At 39.3% G+C, this 16,740-nt stretch overlaps 2 protein-coding genes across 9 annotated transcripts; one reads left to right on the top strand and one right to left on the bottom strand.

The window, feature by feature from the left end:
- Positions 1-7,900: 7,900 nt before the first annotated feature.
- LOC104748973 (protein transport protein SEC31 homolog B) lies at positions 7,901-14,589 on the bottom strand. 8 transcript variants are annotated; one of them, XR_015584390.1, is made up of 22 exons: positions 14,013-14,568; positions 13,822-13,876; positions 13,605-13,727; positions 13,416-13,512; positions 13,253-13,289; positions 13,065-13,170; positions 12,931-12,988; positions 12,598-12,695; positions 12,381-12,500; positions 12,044-12,080; positions 11,803-11,924; positions 11,596-11,723; positions 10,937-11,498; positions 10,749-10,841; positions 10,283-10,468; positions 9,987-10,200; positions 9,854-9,903; positions 9,576-9,737; positions 9,004-9,129; positions 8,661-8,940; positions 8,344-8,582; positions 7,901-8,260 (listed from the first exon to the last, which is right to left on the bottom strand). XR_015584390.1 is itself a non-coding variant. In XM_087491281.1 (22 exons), the coding sequence occupies exons 1-22, from the start codon at positions 14,327-14,329 to the stop codon at positions 8,171-8,173; spliced, it is 3,297 nt and encodes a 1,098-aa protein (XP_087347407.1). In that variant the 5' UTR covers positions 14,330-14,589; the 3' UTR covers positions 7,901-8,170. The 8 variants fall into 8 exon arrangements, 4 of the variants coding, with proteins under 4 accessions (XP_087347407.1, XP_087347408.1, XP_087347410.1 ...); XR_015584388.1 differs by having other exon boundaries at positions 12,038-12,080; positions 14,013-14,566; XR_015584387.1 differs by having other exon boundaries at positions 12,038-12,080; positions 13,822-13,879; positions 14,013-14,550.
- Positions 14,590-15,586: 997 nt separating this feature from the next.
- LOC147924970 (uncharacterized) lies at positions 15,587-16,114 on the top strand. Its single transcript, XM_087490618.1, has one exon. It carries the CDS (start codon positions 15,587-15,589, stop codon positions 16,112-16,114), a length of 528 nt encoding a protein of 175 aa, XP_087346744.1.
- The last annotated feature ends 626 nt before the right edge of the window (positions 16,115-16,740 follow it).

Raw genomic sequence — 16,740 nt, 5'->3', positions numbered from 1 at the left:
AATCTGGATTAGGGGTGAATAGAGCCAAGACAACGTTGTACTTGGATGGAGGGGATTACTCAGCAAATCAGCAGATAGCTGACAATGCAGGGCTTGTTCAGGGCTCATTCCCAGTCAAGTATTTAGGGGTCCCCCTCTCAACAAAAAAGATGTCTAGACAAGATTATCAGCCTCTCCTGGATAAGATCACGGCCAGGTTCACCTCTTGGACTGTTAGACGATTGTCATTTGCAGGTAGAACTCAATTGATCCAGTCAGTTATTTATTCTACCATCACCTTTTGGGCATCTATATTCATTCTGCCTAATGGTTTATTGGAAGAGATTGAGTCTATGTGCAATGCGTTCCTATGGAAGGGTTCAACTGAATCAGCAAGGGGAGCGAAGGTGTCTTGGGATTCAGTCTGTACAACTAAGGAAAGTGGTGGACTAGGGTTGAAAAGATTGGTTCATTGGAATAAGATTCTAAGCCCCAAGCTGATTTGGTTAATCTTTGCTAAAGGGGGCTCTTTGTGGGTTTCATGGGTAAGAAGACACCTAATAGGCAATCACTGCTTTTGGGACCTTAATGGCTCTGCCTCAGGAAGCTGGATTTGGAGGAGACTTTGTAAACTCAGACCTTTGGCTAGACCGTTTATCGTGTGTGAGATTGGTTCTGGGATAACCTGTAATTTCTGGACTGAGAATTGGTCTTCTTTGGGACCTCTACTGGAGATTACGGGACCCTCGGGACCTAGAGTTTCAAGATTGCCACTCTCTTCTGTCGTTGTGAATGCGGTGGTTCACGGTCAATGGTGGATCTCAAACACCCGTAGTCGCAGCCCTATCATACAACTGCTCAAAGCTTGCCTCCCTTCCACTCCGCCACTGATGCCTCTTGACGATAATGCAGATGATAGGTTTCTCTGGAAAATTGGGGAAGCTCCCGCCTCTGATGTCTTCTCAACAGCGGCAACTTGGGATTTCTTATTCCCACCAGGTATCAAAGTGGATTGGTTCAAATCAGTTTGGATCAAAGGCAGGATTCCAAAGCACTCATTTATCACTTGGCTTAATGCACGTCATAGACTCCTAACAAGGGATAAACTAGTAAGGTGGGGTTTCTCGGTTCTCTCAGTTTGTCTGCTTTGCAACAACCAGGATGAGACTCGTCAGCATCTGTTCTTCGATTGTTTGTATTCTGGAGAAGTATGGAAGTATTTTGTTGATAAGGCTCAAGTCTCTTCTCCCACTGATTTTGAGATTAGATCTCGGTGGTTGAAGAGTCCTTTGAGGGATAAAAACATAGCTTTTATCCTTCGGTTAGCCTATCAAGCCTCGGTTTATCTTATTTGGAGAGAACACAACACTCGACTTCACTCAGCCATCTCGAGACCAGCCTCAGTTCTGATATCTGAAATTAAAACCATCCTCAGACTTCACTTGGGTCCTCTTACGCTCAAGCAACGGATTGTTCCTCCGGCTCCTACCCTTTTAGTTACTTGGTTTGGAGTTTTCCACTAGTAGTGCTTTTTAAGATGTGTAATGTTTATCTTTTATGTAGGTGTTACTCAACAAAGGAGGCACTGCTTGTATGATTCCAACTTGTGGACTGAATGGAATATAAAGGTATTAAAAAAAAAAAAAAAAAAAAAAAAAAAAAAAAAAAAAAAACGTAACAAGAGAGATATGACTATCTGAGTAGGATGAATGCATTTGCACGTTCTCTTCGCTTTCAATTTCAAGCCCCTCTCTCTCACACCGGACCATTGGTGTGATCCTCACACGCCAGTAACAACACATACATTATACTATCAATCTATCATCCATGCAGATGCAATCATTATTATCATCGTTGTTTACCTCATTTGGTTTTTACTTTTTAGAAAGAAACCACCATCGTTATGGGTTTGAATAGTTGCAGGCGTTATGGCTGTTGGAATAGACAAATTCGTCAGCGGTTAATTGGACAACAAACTGTGTCCACCAAAAAAAAATTGGACAACAAACTGTCGCGGATAAACTCCATTTATATGTAAAAAATGGTGTGTGATTGGTCCGCAACTATTTTCTTTTATTTTTTGGGTTCACATCACCACAGACATTATTAATGGTAAATAAAAAAACTGTTTATCCCACCAACGTATTTGTCTGATCCAACCATTCAAACTCTATTATCACCAGCCAAATAAGATATGTGTATTTTACTTCTTTTTATTTTCGTCGCTCTCTCTCACACATAAGATTACATGCAATGGAAATCTTTGCTAAGAACTTATTGTTCATAAAAGAAATAATATGAAATAGTATTATTTTGTTATAAGACCATTTCTATTAGAGAAATTCATATAAATGCTCATAATTAAATTAATCATATAATTAATATTAAACTAAACAAATCAACCCAATAACAATTTTAAACAAAATCACTCTTCCACTAGAAAATTCCTATTAAGGTTTTTATTATTTTTTATATATCAAATTTTGTTATTTATCAAAAAATTTTAAAATTATTAAATAATCTAAAATAACAAAACAATTATTTCAATTACTTATATATTACATTAATTTTTTTTTTACATAATTCATAAATATTAAACAAAAATATTTTACATACAGGAACTGGTTTTAAGGTCTCCATCTCTTGCTCATAATCTTTTTTTTTTGAATAAAATATTAAATTTATTCGAAAAAAACGTTTTTACATCAAGTGCTACAAAATCTTAAGGTGTTTGTTTAAAGTGTTTAAAGTTTAAAACAGAACAAGTAATCTACAAACAAGAACAGCTTGTGATCATGAATTAGCGTGTTGCTAACCACTTAGCCATGTAGTCCAAGTGATTTCCATTAGTTGGAAGAGAGAGTAACCGGTTGCGGATAAGCCTGTCCAGACGTTTAAGAAACAGAGCAGGTAATATCGATGGTTCCCCATGGCGGCGATTATTTCGTTCTTTCCAAATAATATGGATGGATGCCTGGAAAGCATACCGCAGTAAGAACAGAGTTGTCTTCTCCAAGGAAGTGACTGCGAGAAGAGCCAAGTTTGTTGTCCAGTCTGTGGAGAACTGGTGTGCTAGGCGCTTCGAGGTGAGACCTATCCAAACTGCAGTCGAGTAGGGGCAAGAGAAGAAGAGGTGGTTTCTTGTTTCCAGCAGTGCATGACACAAAGAGCAGGAGATATCTACCTGCGTGTGCCAGTGTTGCATCCTATCTCCGGTTGCTAAGCGATTAAGAGTGGCTAACCAAACAATGAAGGAGAACTTTGGCGTGGCGTGAGAAAACCAGACTCCCGCCACCCACGACACCCTCTGCCTCGGGTGTCGAGTATTCTCCCAGGTTTCTTTGGTGGTGAACTTTGTCTTGAATTGACCACCTTTGCCTTTCCAGAGGACTACGTCTGCTTCTTCAACAAGTCCTCTGCTGCGAATGTTTGCCAGAGCTGTCTCGAACTGATTCAGGTGTTCCACTATGTGCGTTCGTTGGCGGTGACAGAGAGCTTCCGCTACCGTTGCATGGAGAGTGATTCCCATATCAATAGTACCCCTTGGCCCGGTAATGTTAATTAAGCATCCCAGTGGCAACCAACTATCATGCCAAAAGGAGACTGTTTCTCCATTCCTAACCTCATACCGAACCAAATTGACTGCTAAAGGGCGATATTTAAGTAGCTTGCGCCACATCCAGGAACCAGAAGTAGTGTTTGCCTTAAGAGACCAAAAAGAACCTTGTCTGAGCATGTAAGTCCGAAGCCATACAACCCAGAGGGAATTTGATGCTAAAAGTCGCCAGATCAACTTTAAGCAACTCACCGTGTTAGCTTCCTTTAATGAGCGTAAACCCAAACCTCCTTCCTCCTTGGGGAGACACACATCATTCCATGAAACCTTTGCTTTTTTCACATTTAAGGAAGGTCCCGACCACAAAAAAGCAGAGCACATACCATCTATCGCCTTTATACATACACTGGGCAATCGAAAAGCAAACATCCAGAAGTTTGTCAAGCTATATATTACCGAGCTAATAAGTTGGAGCCGACCCGCGAAAGAGAGGTACCGCCCTGTCCAACTGCCAAACTTTGTTCTTATTCGTTCAATGAGTGGTGTATATTCTGAAGTTGTCATACGCTTGGTGAGGAGGGGCTCTTACTCATAATCCACAACAACAAAGGAAAGCTTCTCTTTGATGTCTCTCACAATTTCCTGTTCTGCTGTTGTGGTGAACATGTAACCTCTCTCGGTAAGGATCTTCATAAGGTAATCAGTGAGGTCACGACAAGCAAGGTCAAGACGAAGGATAACATCACCAGAGTCCAACACAAAACTTAAAGAACATCATTTCACTGTGATCAAATAAGACATAGGACATAGTGACTAAAAACAGAAAACAAAACTTTGTCAACAATGTACTAACCGGTTGTACGACCACTGGCGTAAAGTGATAGAACATCTTGAATGGCGACATACATAGCTGGAGAATTGAAGGTCTCGAACATGATCTGAGCCATCTTCTCTCTGTTGGCTTTTGGGTTAAGAGGAGCCTAGTTAAGCAGTTTGTATAATCCATGCATCAATATCTTAACAATCGATTCAAGGGATTGTTTTTTGTATTAGGTAAGAAGTTTGTATAATCCATGTATCAATATCTTAACAATCGATTCAAGGGATTGTTTTTGTATTTTCTCGTTACCTAACGAGAGTTTGACACTTATCGTGTCTTATGGATTGCTTCTGATTCCTCTTTGAAAAAACGATTATGTGTTAAATAAACCATATTTAGAGGTTTTTGATTTATTTTTGGACCATAAAAATATTGAACAACCCATTAAGCAACTCCAGTGGAGATGCTAATCAACAGCGTTGTTTAAAAATATATACTCTCTCCGTTTCAAAATATAAGATGTTTTCATGTTTTAACTAAAGCACAGAGATTAAGAAGTCTTTACTTTTAACAAGTTCAACCAATCAGAAACAATATTGCATAATATAAAATACTAAACTAATCTAAAAGTTGCATAGAAACTTGAAAACATCTTATATTATGAAACAAAAAAACTTATCTAAAACATCTTATATTTTGAAACGGAGGGAGTATATAATAATGAGAGAGAAGAAAAAATGAGAGAATTGATACTTAAGTTGCTTAGTCAAGAAACGTTTCTCTTAACAAATAGTTTGGTGTTACTTTTTTAATGGTTACTATTAATAAAAAATAAATATATAAATATATGATTAATATATATATATATATATATATTTAAGAAACCTTACAGCGTTGCTGCTGTTGGACTTGCACTAAGAGTCTTTTTTTTTTCTTTTTTTTGTCGATCTAACCCCATACAATAACTTATCGGAAGTAACTTTCTTCGAGAGAAAGCCAATTGGGTACCGATGAAATTACATGGGAGAAACAAAACCCTCGCCTTCTTGCACATTTCACAAGCATATCAGCCCGGGTATTTTCCTTCTGAGGAATATATCTAATATTAAAATCTAGAAAACCATCTCTAAAGAGTTTAAATTCGACAACTCGGAAGTGAAGGTAGGCCAATCCTCTTCAGAAGTCGTCATTGTGATAAGATCCATGCAATCTGTGGCAAACAAAGCTTTCTTCATATCCAAGGCCAGCAAGCACTCCATTGCCCAAGTGAGGGTATCCAGCTCTGCATGTAGTGGGGAGAGGCTTCTGCGCGATCCCTTGAGTCCCAAATGGATCAAATTATTCCCGACAAATAAGATCCACCCATCTCCACTTCATTCTTCCTTCGGATGCCATGAACCATCTATAAAGCACACAAGAGAATCTTGTGGAAAAGGGGTGCGCTAGTTTCTCCCAGGACGGGTGCACTAGGTCGATTATTGGCTAACCTCCAAGTTTCCTCTTCATGGCTTGCTTTCTCAAGAGTTTCAAATGGAGATTCTGAAATGTTCTCATATAACTTTTTATTTCGTTCTTTCCAAATGTACCACATCAGCCAAGGAAAAATTCTCAGATTTTGCTCTAGTGCACCGAAATCTTTCCCTGTCCCATACAGAAAGTCCAAATTAGTATATATGGATGATGATGGGAATACCATTTGAGGGGATGGTATTGACGATAGGGCCCAAACTTGTCGAGCTGGGGGCACTCGAAAAGCATATGATTGATGGATTCCTCCTCTGCTCCACATCTGGGTCTAAGAGTCTTTCACTTTCAAACATGAGACTTTGAGAGATTTTCAATTTTTTTTTTTTTGAGAATTCTTCTTATTAAATTAATTTATTATTATATTTTTTCTTGATTGAAAGGTTTGGTGGAAGACTTTCATAACCTCTTTCATATTGTACATGCTCTAAGAGTGTCATATTGTACTTAGTAAAAAAATACTCCTTTCTTTTCCTAATCATCCATGAACCACCGACCTACCTAGGTCATGTTCGTTTCACCATTTAGCATTTTCATTCAAATCATTCATTCAAAATCTTCATCCAAATGAATCATTTGAATGTCAAATGACTCAACAAACAAAGAAAAAAATGGTTCATTTGGATGATGCATTTGAATGGAAATGTGTTTGTTTGGTTTATTTACATTTTCATCTAAATGAATTTGATTAGAATAATGACTAAAATAACCATGCTTTGATCTAATTTTTTTTTAATTTTAATCTTAACCATATTAATTTTAAATATTGATCTAAAATATATGTATCAAAACTAAACAAAAACTCTAAAAATCCCAATATAAATAGTATTATTTTGACATTTATGAAAAAATTCATCCGCAAAACTAACCGAGAATCATGATGCATATGCATATCGTATATTCAAGGAGGGGCTATGTATGCGTTGATCACAAATGCCTCCTTTTGCAAATTTGTTTTCTTACCCAAGGTATATTACGCAGATTTGTACTTAAACATATTCGTTGGAATCATGATAAACAAAAGAAATAATTGTTTAGATCTAAAGAATGGTTTAATCAAGCGCTTATAAAAACGCAATCAGATTGTTGTACTAAGAGACTGAAGCGTTATCCCCCCTCCCGGTTTGTTCGTGCCGAATTGGATTATAAAATAAAAGGAATAGTGAGTTAATTTATAAATGTCAAATCTTTATCAAAAATATGGGTTGAGAAAGAAAGAGACTGGTTCCATTATGCTTTGAGTCTAGTCTCTAGAGCTAGGGCCTCACTTCAACGAGGCCTACATGGCCGCCTCACTTCATGATTTTTGGAGGGAAACGATGGAACTTGATGGTCAAGAGATCCTGCAGCCGACCACGTACAAGGCAAGTTTAAAATGGTTGGAGTTCCCCAGAAAATGGGTATCAGCTCCGGTAGCTTTCTCGACGTTTGTGGTATATAGGAAAATGCATGGGCCCTCGTTTGGAACGATGTCTTCCTTTCCCGACTGTTGATGTATGAAATCGACAATATAAATAATACAAATATTAATGGGGATAAATCGGAGCTGATCCTTCTATTAACATAGAATTGAAGGTAAGAGTTTACGGAAAATACAATCAAAGATCTAATCGCAGTTAATACGATAATAATTGCTTTTTTCTCTCTGATCCCGAGCTCTGACAATGACCTTGATATTTATAGTGAGTCATCGACCTAGGGTCCCTCTGTAAATGTCTCTTCTGTAAACGAGAGAAAGGTTATGTAATAGAGGTAACAGTGAGCCCCGAAGAGTTACCCTCAAGAAAATTTCGTCAACAGTCTTCCCTCACCGTTAACCAAGACTTTGCCGTCTTGTTCATGCTCGCCACTGGGGTCTTGCTCTCCTTCCCGGAATTTAAGAGGTGCAAAATCAACGAGAAGGCGTTTGCGAAGTACAAAGCGGTTGACGTTATTTTTTTTTTCTTTTTCTTAGTTCATGTTTCGAGTATGACAAGTGGATAACCATATTGCTCCTCTATGAAATAATATAACACCAAGAATAAAAAAATCTAACAAAATTCACAGAAAGAGAGACGAACAAACTTGTCGGGTAAAGTAACATCCAAAAACATGAGAATGTTAAGCAATCTGATCATCTCTATCTTATCTAAACAAAATAGTAACTGATGCAGCAGATGAGTTCACCAATGAGAAAGACTGGAGCAGCAACGCCGTTTTAAAAGAACAAAATTAAGAAAGCAAAAGGAGTCTGATACAAACGTCCCTCCTTTAGATTTATAAAATTTTCGTTTAACCCAGAAAATAAATAATCACCGCACATTTTGCCTGGTCTTGATCATTCGCTTTAGTGTTGCCAGCCAGAAGTTGCATTCGTCCCATTCCTTGGTCGTCAGAAGTACCTGTTTTTGAGTCGATAAAAAAAAAGACTGATTAGTAAACTCCAAATAGCAAGGAACGAGAAGAGATGAATTCACTAGCTTACCTGTATTTGAAGGGCTGCGCTGAAGTCATTGCTGTCCAGAGCCTGACAAAGCTGTGCAAGTTTGTCGGCAGCATTCTTGGAGATATCTCCGCTATTGAGTTTCACAAACAGAGCACCTAATTTTTTTGAGTTGTCTTCTATCTCACGCTTCTTGGCAGGATTCGCACGTGCACCTCCCAGTGCTTCCGATGTCTCATTGAAAAGCCTAGTCAACGTTGCTATCACAGGTTTCTGGTGGGCTGGATCAGTTTGTGAGAGGTGGTCAATATATGACTTTTGTCAGAATCGAAACAGATATAGTGCTGATGTTCACATACCTGGAACGTTGGAAGTATCTGCAGTTTGAACAGTTGGTGGCGGAGCTGCAGGTGTAGGGGCTGCCTGTTGTGTTGGAGGACTTGCTGGTTGCACAGATCTTGGAGCAACTCCTCCTGGAGTTGCCATGGGCGTAAATCCTATGGACCCAGGTGCTGGGGCATTAACTTGGGGAATTTGAGGGTTAGAATATTGCCCAAATTGTGAAGGGCCAGAAGGTGCATATGGACCATGACCCGGGGGAGCAGGGTATGCATTGTGAGATGGTCCCTAATGAATTAGCTGTTAGCTTAGTTAAACTACTGCGGGAAACATCAAACACATTGGAGTCAAAAGTTCACATACCGTGAACGAATGAGAACTCATGGTTGGCTGCTGATATTGGTCTGCATTCTTCAGTGCAGGGGGGGTTGAAGGAACAAAAGTAGTTCTCATAGATGGCTGAGCATTGCTTGCAGGAGTAAAAGATGGCTGCATATAGACACCATAGTCAAAAAGTTGGCCAAAGCAATGATGTTATAGGTTTCCCACCACAAATAATTCCACGACCTAGGATTTAGAGTCTACATAATTGAACTAAGCAAATCAACATTATCCTTTTCTTAAGAATGAGCTGTTCGGTTTTGAGGAGTATTTTTTTGTTTTTAAGGCCACCGAACCAGATACCTATAATCCATCTGATACTATGACCCAAAAATTCACACAATAAAGCGACTATGCATTTGAGCACCAAATACATATTACAGATGCCGTGATATCTCAAAAGCTTGACCAATACCCTCATACAAATAAATGAGATAAACGGAAAAATTTCTAATCTACACATCTGAGAACTGCTAGATAAGGATATCGTTAATGCATGATGATGCAAGGAAAAATGAGAAAAAGAAATGCAACAGAGTCAAAAGTCTAGAAACCTGCGGAGCTGGCTGAGCTTGGTGAGGCATAAACATAGTTGGTTGCTGCATGGGTGGATGTGAAGATTGAGGGACGTATGGGTTATATGAATCCGTGTATGGTTGCTGATACTGATTATCATATTGGTTAGCAAGAACGTTTGGTTGCGCCAGAGTTGACTCCTAAGCCACAGTAAAGTAAAGGCTAAGTATGTTATCCGTAAAAGCTCAATGGATTTCAAGAGAGTTCTAAGTTCCAATTTAAAACTACTTGCAGAATTTTATTAAAAAAAAAAAACCTGATTATATGGCACGGTGCTTTGAGGCTGAGTGTTCGTAGTGTTAGTCTCTGCAGATGCAATATAAAATGATAAGCTAAAATTATCATCCTAACTCTTTTAAACATTAATCAAAACACAACTGCATACGCACCAGGTTCTGCAGACATAGAAATACGATCACGTAATATAGAAAGTTCAGGTGACAAGCCACCAGAATCCAGAACTTTTAAGTACTTCATTGCCGTTGTAAGAAGCCCTTGGCTGGCCAGTATCTCAGCATAACTCTCAAAGAGTTTACATAGAGATGCGCTGAACCTTTTGTTGCCAGTTGCCAAAGCAAGGACAAGAGTCTTCTCCATAAGATCCTATTATAAGATAAGGGCAAAAAAAATATGAGCAGGGAAGCCCAACAAAATTTATGCGCAAAACATAGAAAGTGATACACACTTGAAGCAGCTCAGCATAAGATCTTCCATCCCGCTCATTTGCAAGGCTCCTTGACCAAATTTCTACTGTTTTGTCAACATTGCCAGCGCAAATGTAGCACAGAACTGCAGCCAAAGTGTTACCCGCAGCCATCAACTTTGAGGCAAGGGCATCACACAGCGTGGTCCATTGTTCTCCTTGTGCAAACTGTTTGCCAATGAATATAAGATCAGCATTCGTTACATAGAAGTTTTATAGTGACCATAATAGCATAGCAGTGGAATGCATCATGTCACGCTGACGAGTTGTTCATCTTGGTTCACGAGTTCACAGAAATAACATATCACATTACGTAGTTAAAAGAATTGAAGTGATAGCAATTCGTTCAGTATGACATGTAAACGCAGATCACATTTCCTTTATGGATTACTGGATTGTAAATTCCCTTTCTTTTGAAAGTATTTTTTACTCAGTTCAAGAAACTTACAGTACAGAGGAGAGCAAGAGTCTCTTTCCAGAACTTATGTGACCTTGTATAGATAAGGCTCCTGAGATCATTGTTCACCATCGCAGAAACAACCTGAAACATACAGTGTTTTATAAATTTTGCGACCACAAACAGGGATGCAGATGGCACTTACCTACATATCAAGTTGGAAAGGAATATACATTTACCTTCATGTACGGCGCACTGCTTGTCTTCAAATATTTCTCACGAGTACTCTCCCACAATGCTGTACCACCAACATGAGCAATAACTAAAGCATCGGCCATCTTATTTGCAGATATACACTGATCCACCGCCTCCTTGTAATCTCCAACAACCAAAGCACGCTGGATCGCATTATCAAATACTGGGTCAGAACTTTCTTCCTCTTCTTCTTGCACTTCTTGAGTTTCTTCTCCTTTGACAGAAAAATCTGTGTCAGGGGGCATAAAATCTTTGGCAGATGTAGATACGGGTGTATCCGGTTTAGCAGGAAAGTTGTTGAAGAAGTCTTCTCCATTGTCCATAGCAAATGCAGCTGCCTCGTTACTGTCCTCAGGCTCCAGTGCATGCGCCACAGTATCCTCTAATCTTATGCCATTCAGATCTGAGGAGAGCCCATTTACTGCCTGATCCTTCTCCTCAATAGGCAAAGTAAAGCCAAGATGGCTGATCAACTTTGTCCTTGAAATTTCTTCCTCTTCAAACATGATTTTCAGCAATCCCCATGTCTCTTTCTCCTCTTCGGATCTACAAAACCAGTGAATCAAAACAGTCCAAAACTGAGTGGTTTGATGAGTTTCCAAAGGGAGGATATGAACATTATCAATCACAAGGATGGACATACTCAGTCTCTTCAGATTTCTTCTCGCACAAACCCCTTAGAGAAGTCTTATCTCCATTTTCTATTGCAGCTTCAAATTCAGAAGTTCGACTCACCAAACTCTGTTCTGTTACCAGGCTGTGCAAAAAAACCTGACCATGGGATTTAGTCAAATTAGAATTGACGACGAAAGGGGTATAACAGAATAAATAATTATCTCTATATACCTACCTCAGATAGAATGCTCGAAGCACCCTTAGGAGGAGCCTTAGCATGACACGATACAAGCTTTCCCCCAAATCCAAAAGATGCACCAACCGGACGCTTATACCATTTTGGTGCTCTTAAAGGAGCTGCAGAAAGAGGATTATAAGAATTTGGTTCTCTTGCTATTCATCCTCCAACATAGAAACGATAAAAGTAATTAATAGTACACAAAATGTTCAGAATGTGTAAATGGAAATACCAGTACCAAAATTATTCTCTTCAGCACCATAGCGACTACAACCCTGCACCAAAAATGTTGAATACATATCTTTTAATTCACTCTAGGTGGGGAAATGGGAGATCAAGAGTTTCGACATGTATTTCTTCTAATAAGGTAAAACTCAAATGGAAAGTACATAAAATTAAATCCTAAAGCTTTCGATCTCCAGTAGAACAACAAACTGGGCAACCAAAATCAAAATTAATTGTAGGAAGGAAAACAGTCAATAGGGCTATATTCACAGGCTCATTAATTATTATGCCTCATACATTGTTTACATTCACATAAGGAAAAAAAAATGAAGGTGAAACTACCAAGATACCTCGATGTTGTAGATGCCAATTTTCCCATCAAATGAAGATGCTGATATAACTCCAGGTATCTTTGGGTACCAATGAACATCAAAATTCCAATTGCTGCCAGCAGGTAACTCAGCCACAATCTGATATGTTTGGATCAAATTCAGTCAAAATGGAAAATAGCTAACTAATTAGCAGACCTAGCAAATCTGGATCATTTTATCGATTCCTTTTCACTACCTCTGCAGTATTTGTGTCCCAGCATATCGTTCGGTTGTCCTTAGCACAGGTAAGAAGATATGAGCTGTCACTTGGACACCACTCCATTGCAATTACCCCTGACAGATAAGAAGTATTACCACTACATTCCACCAAGACGTAACACTAGAAAAAGAATGAAGACAGGAGGACTACAATATTATGGTACCAAAAAATGACTGGCTTTGTTAAAAACTAAAACGGCTGATCTACAGGGCTGCCCATTCACCACCATAGAAAATGATACCAAAATAGAGAGAGAAGCACTGAAAACAAAAACCAATTTAATTTGTAATAGCAATGATATGAAAATACCTCTTTGGTGCCCAATAAACTCGTGCACAGGTTCCAGTATATTCCTCATGTCCCATAGCTGATTGCAGATAACTTACATCACTAAAAGAACCAAATCGGAACAACTTGAAGTAAGGCATTAAATGATTCCTTACCTTGAAAGTAGGTGAACTGTCGTCATCTGATGCAACAATTATCTGAGTAGCGATGTCAGGGTTCCACTGTAAAACAGAGCACCGGCGTCGAACTGAATCTGCAAAGCTGTTGATTGATAATGGCCAGATCAAACGTTTTGATAACAGGTACAGAGATCCCTCGATAATAAAATTGAATGAATACTTACTGAATTATAGGCTTCTGCTTCCTCAAGTCCCATATTACTGGGGGGGGGGGGGGGGGGGGGGGAGGGGAAATAAAGAAGGATGAGCAGGAGCAGAATAATAATAATAAAAAAGTAGAGAGAAATGAAATTAGTAATAAATCAGATAGAGAAAGGGAATACTCACCAGTATTCCCATTGTATGAGGTAGAAGCTAATATCTGTTGAACTTTTCTATTCCAGGAAATAAAAGAGATTTCACCTTGTGAAGCAGAACCACTACCCTGCAAAATTTGGCTCGAAAGAATTGGGTGCAATTGTGAGAGTAAAGGTAATGGAAAAACCGAAGGTTGCTGTTCCGTGGAGGTATACATACCTTGAGAAGTGGAAAATGAGAGGGCTCTGAAGGCTTTACTAAGTCCCAAATGCAAATTTCACCATCATCAGCCCCAGAAGCAAGAAGGTTTGCGTTGTTAACATTAAAATCAAGACCACGAACCTAAAAAAAAATACAAAAGCCAAAAAGTAAAGATCAAATGAGGAGGAGTGATGGCGTTAAGCAACCAGAAATATGCAGGGAGACAACTACTCACAGGGCCTTTGTGTACTGAAAGATGTCCAACGAGTGCACTTTCACTGGACTGGGAGCTGCTGCAAAAATTGTGAGATGAACCAACATTTTATTCGGAATTTATTTATTTATTTATTTTTAAACACTGATCATGCTTCCTCGGCTCATGTCATCAATAGAGATAATTAAAAAAAAAAAAAAAAGGAAACGCACCCGATCAGAGAAAGAGGATTCCATAGATCTATATTTCCGTCAACAAGGCCGCCGGCAATAAGACCAAGGGAGAATTCCTCGGATCCAGATCCGCTTTTACCCCAGGCGAGTCTATTGAAGCGCTCGGAGCTGGGGATTTCCCCCACGAGAGGCAAGTCGCGATCGTCAGACTGAAAGTCGAGCTTAAAGATCTCGAGATTGGCGGATGAGCTAAAGGAGAGATCGACGGCTCCGGCCATGGTTCCGGCGGCCATGTAAGGAGCGTCGGGAGACAGGGCGATGGAGGCGGATCTGCCCACCCCCTTGATGCAAGCCATAACGGAGGAGCAGGAGTGGAATCAATCGGCCGATCGGAGATTGGATTTAGGGTAGGGGTGCGAACTTGACTGAATTTGTAATTTTGGGATCTGATGAAACGATGAAGAAGAAGAAGAATTTACAAGGGAAGAGGAGTTACCATTATAGATATATTATATTAGAATGAAACATCTCATCAGAGGGCTGAAACTGTACTCTCGCCCTCGTAACTCGTAAGTGTAAGGGTAATCTCGGACACTCGCCTAAGGTTCTGTGAGCCATTCTATTCATGACACGTCACACCATCTTATCTTTCAGGCCTAAGACCCACCTACTTTGGGCCCAACCCATAGGGAGTCTCCCCAAGTTTTTGAATCGCAACAACTAGGCCCAATAGTGTCTTATTTTTTTTTTAATCTTATTTTATCATCGATCGATCATTTTAAAAAAAGTGGTCAATGCTTAATGGGATTTGTTAAAATATCGAAATATAACTGTCAAGGAATGTGCTGAAACATCGGATCTGGCCAGTGGGGTTCTCGGACACGAAAATCCCATGTTCCACTCGTATCATTTCTCAGTTCAAGATTTATATATATAGTTTTATACATTCCTGTAGAATCAAAGGTTTTTTTTTACTTGGAGAAGACGAATGAAACAATAAATAACAAAGGGAACTAAAAATAGATCGAAATTAACAAAATATTCACTGTAGACTGTAGAGCATTAATCCCAACGTGGATATATCATGCGTGTAACTCTATGTATGGTTTTTTTTAACGGTGAGCTTTTCTTGCCTGCAGTTAACATCAAATATATGTGTTACAACTAAATTTCACGTGGGGTGGGGACGCAACTAAAAAAGATACAGCAAGAGTCGCCTACTCTTGCAAACTTACTCTCCCTAAACAAGAAGGTGGTCTAGGGCTTCGAAGCTTATCTCAGTGGAATAAGACTCTGTGTCTAAAATTGATCTAGAGACTCTTTACAGCAACAGACTCTTTGTGGGCTATCTGGATGAAAAACACAAAAATAAAAGATGTTAGTTTCTGGTCCATCGATGCAAGAAAGACTACATCCTGGACGTGGAAGACCCTCTTGAATCTCAGGCACATTGCAGGAAAGTTCTTAAAGGCGAGACTGGGTAATGGCTCGACACTTAGCTTCTGGTACGACTCTTGGACACCATATGACTCGCTAATTGATTATCTAGGTCCCACGGGTCCTGCACAAACAGGAATTCCAATCCATGCAAAAGTTGCGCAGACTTGGTCTCGATGGGATGGAATCTCAGACCAACAAGATCACCAAAGGCTGAGGAACTACATATTTTTCTTACAACAATAAATGTTCCACCTGACACTGATGAACCAGACATGTACTTTTGGGTCTGCGACACAGAGGAACTCTCAGTTTTCTCTACCAAAAAGTCATGGGAAATTTTGCGACCAAGACAGGATCCACCTCATTGGACTGAGCAGGTTTGGTTCAAAGGAGGTATTCCTCGACATGCTTTCATGATGTGGCTAACGCACCAAGATAGGCTACCAACTAGAGATAGATTGGTTAGATGGGGACTTCAAATCGAGCCTAACTGCTGCTTATGTGGGTTGTACCGAGAAACAAGAGAGCATTTGTTCCTTCGGTGTGAAGTCAGTGAGGAAATTTGGTCTGTAGTGACTAGGAGGCTTGGTTACAGGCCGTTTTCTTTTCACACCTGGGAAGCATTCACCGCCTGGCTGGATATAAACGATCGCACTGTACCACGATGTTTGCGTCGTCTAGCGGCCCAAGCAACTCTGTAAGCTATATGGAGGGAACGAAACAACCGATATCACAACAACTCTGCAACGAAGGCTCAGATCTTGTTCAAAGGTCTAGACAGACAAATCAGAGATGCCATTCTGGCAAAAAAAGAGGAAAAATAAATTTAAGGATCTGCTTTTGCTCTCGTTAAAGTTTGACTAGGTATTCCTACTCAATTTCTTCAGCTTTTCCTCTCTTGTTTTTATTTTTCTGGGCAAGGGATGGGAGATGTATCAAGGCTTTTGTAATCTTTCTGCAACTTCAAGTTAATGAAAATTCACATAGTTATCAAAAAAAATCAAATATATGTGTTACAAGAGAAACAACAATAGAGGGAATAATTAAGTGTGAAAACATCAGGTTATCGAGTCACGGTCACATGGCATAACATGATCGCTCAGAGACGTTGACATCTTCTCCTCCCTTTTTTTTTTTTTTTTTTCTTTTCATCTGGTTTTAGCTAGTTTATCAGGGTAAGAATGCATATTCCTCCCAACTTTTATAGTTTGTAAGAAGAAAAAAAAAAAAAAAAGGAGAAATAGTCACTAAAAACCAATAATCAAAGGCCATATACAGTACAGTAGTAGTATATATCAACGAAGATTAGTATAGGTCGTCACCCATT

Source organism: Camelina sativa, chromosome 16, assembly GCF_030686135.1.
Source record: "Camelina sativa cultivar CO46 ecotype springtype chromosome 16, ASM3068613v1".
Classification (NCBI taxonomy): domain Eukaryota; kingdom Viridiplantae; phylum Streptophyta; class Magnoliopsida; order Brassicales; family Brassicaceae; genus Camelina; species Camelina sativa.
The sequence above is the reverse complement of the archived record's forward strand: the minus strand, read 5'-3'. Positions and strand labels throughout refer to the sequence as shown.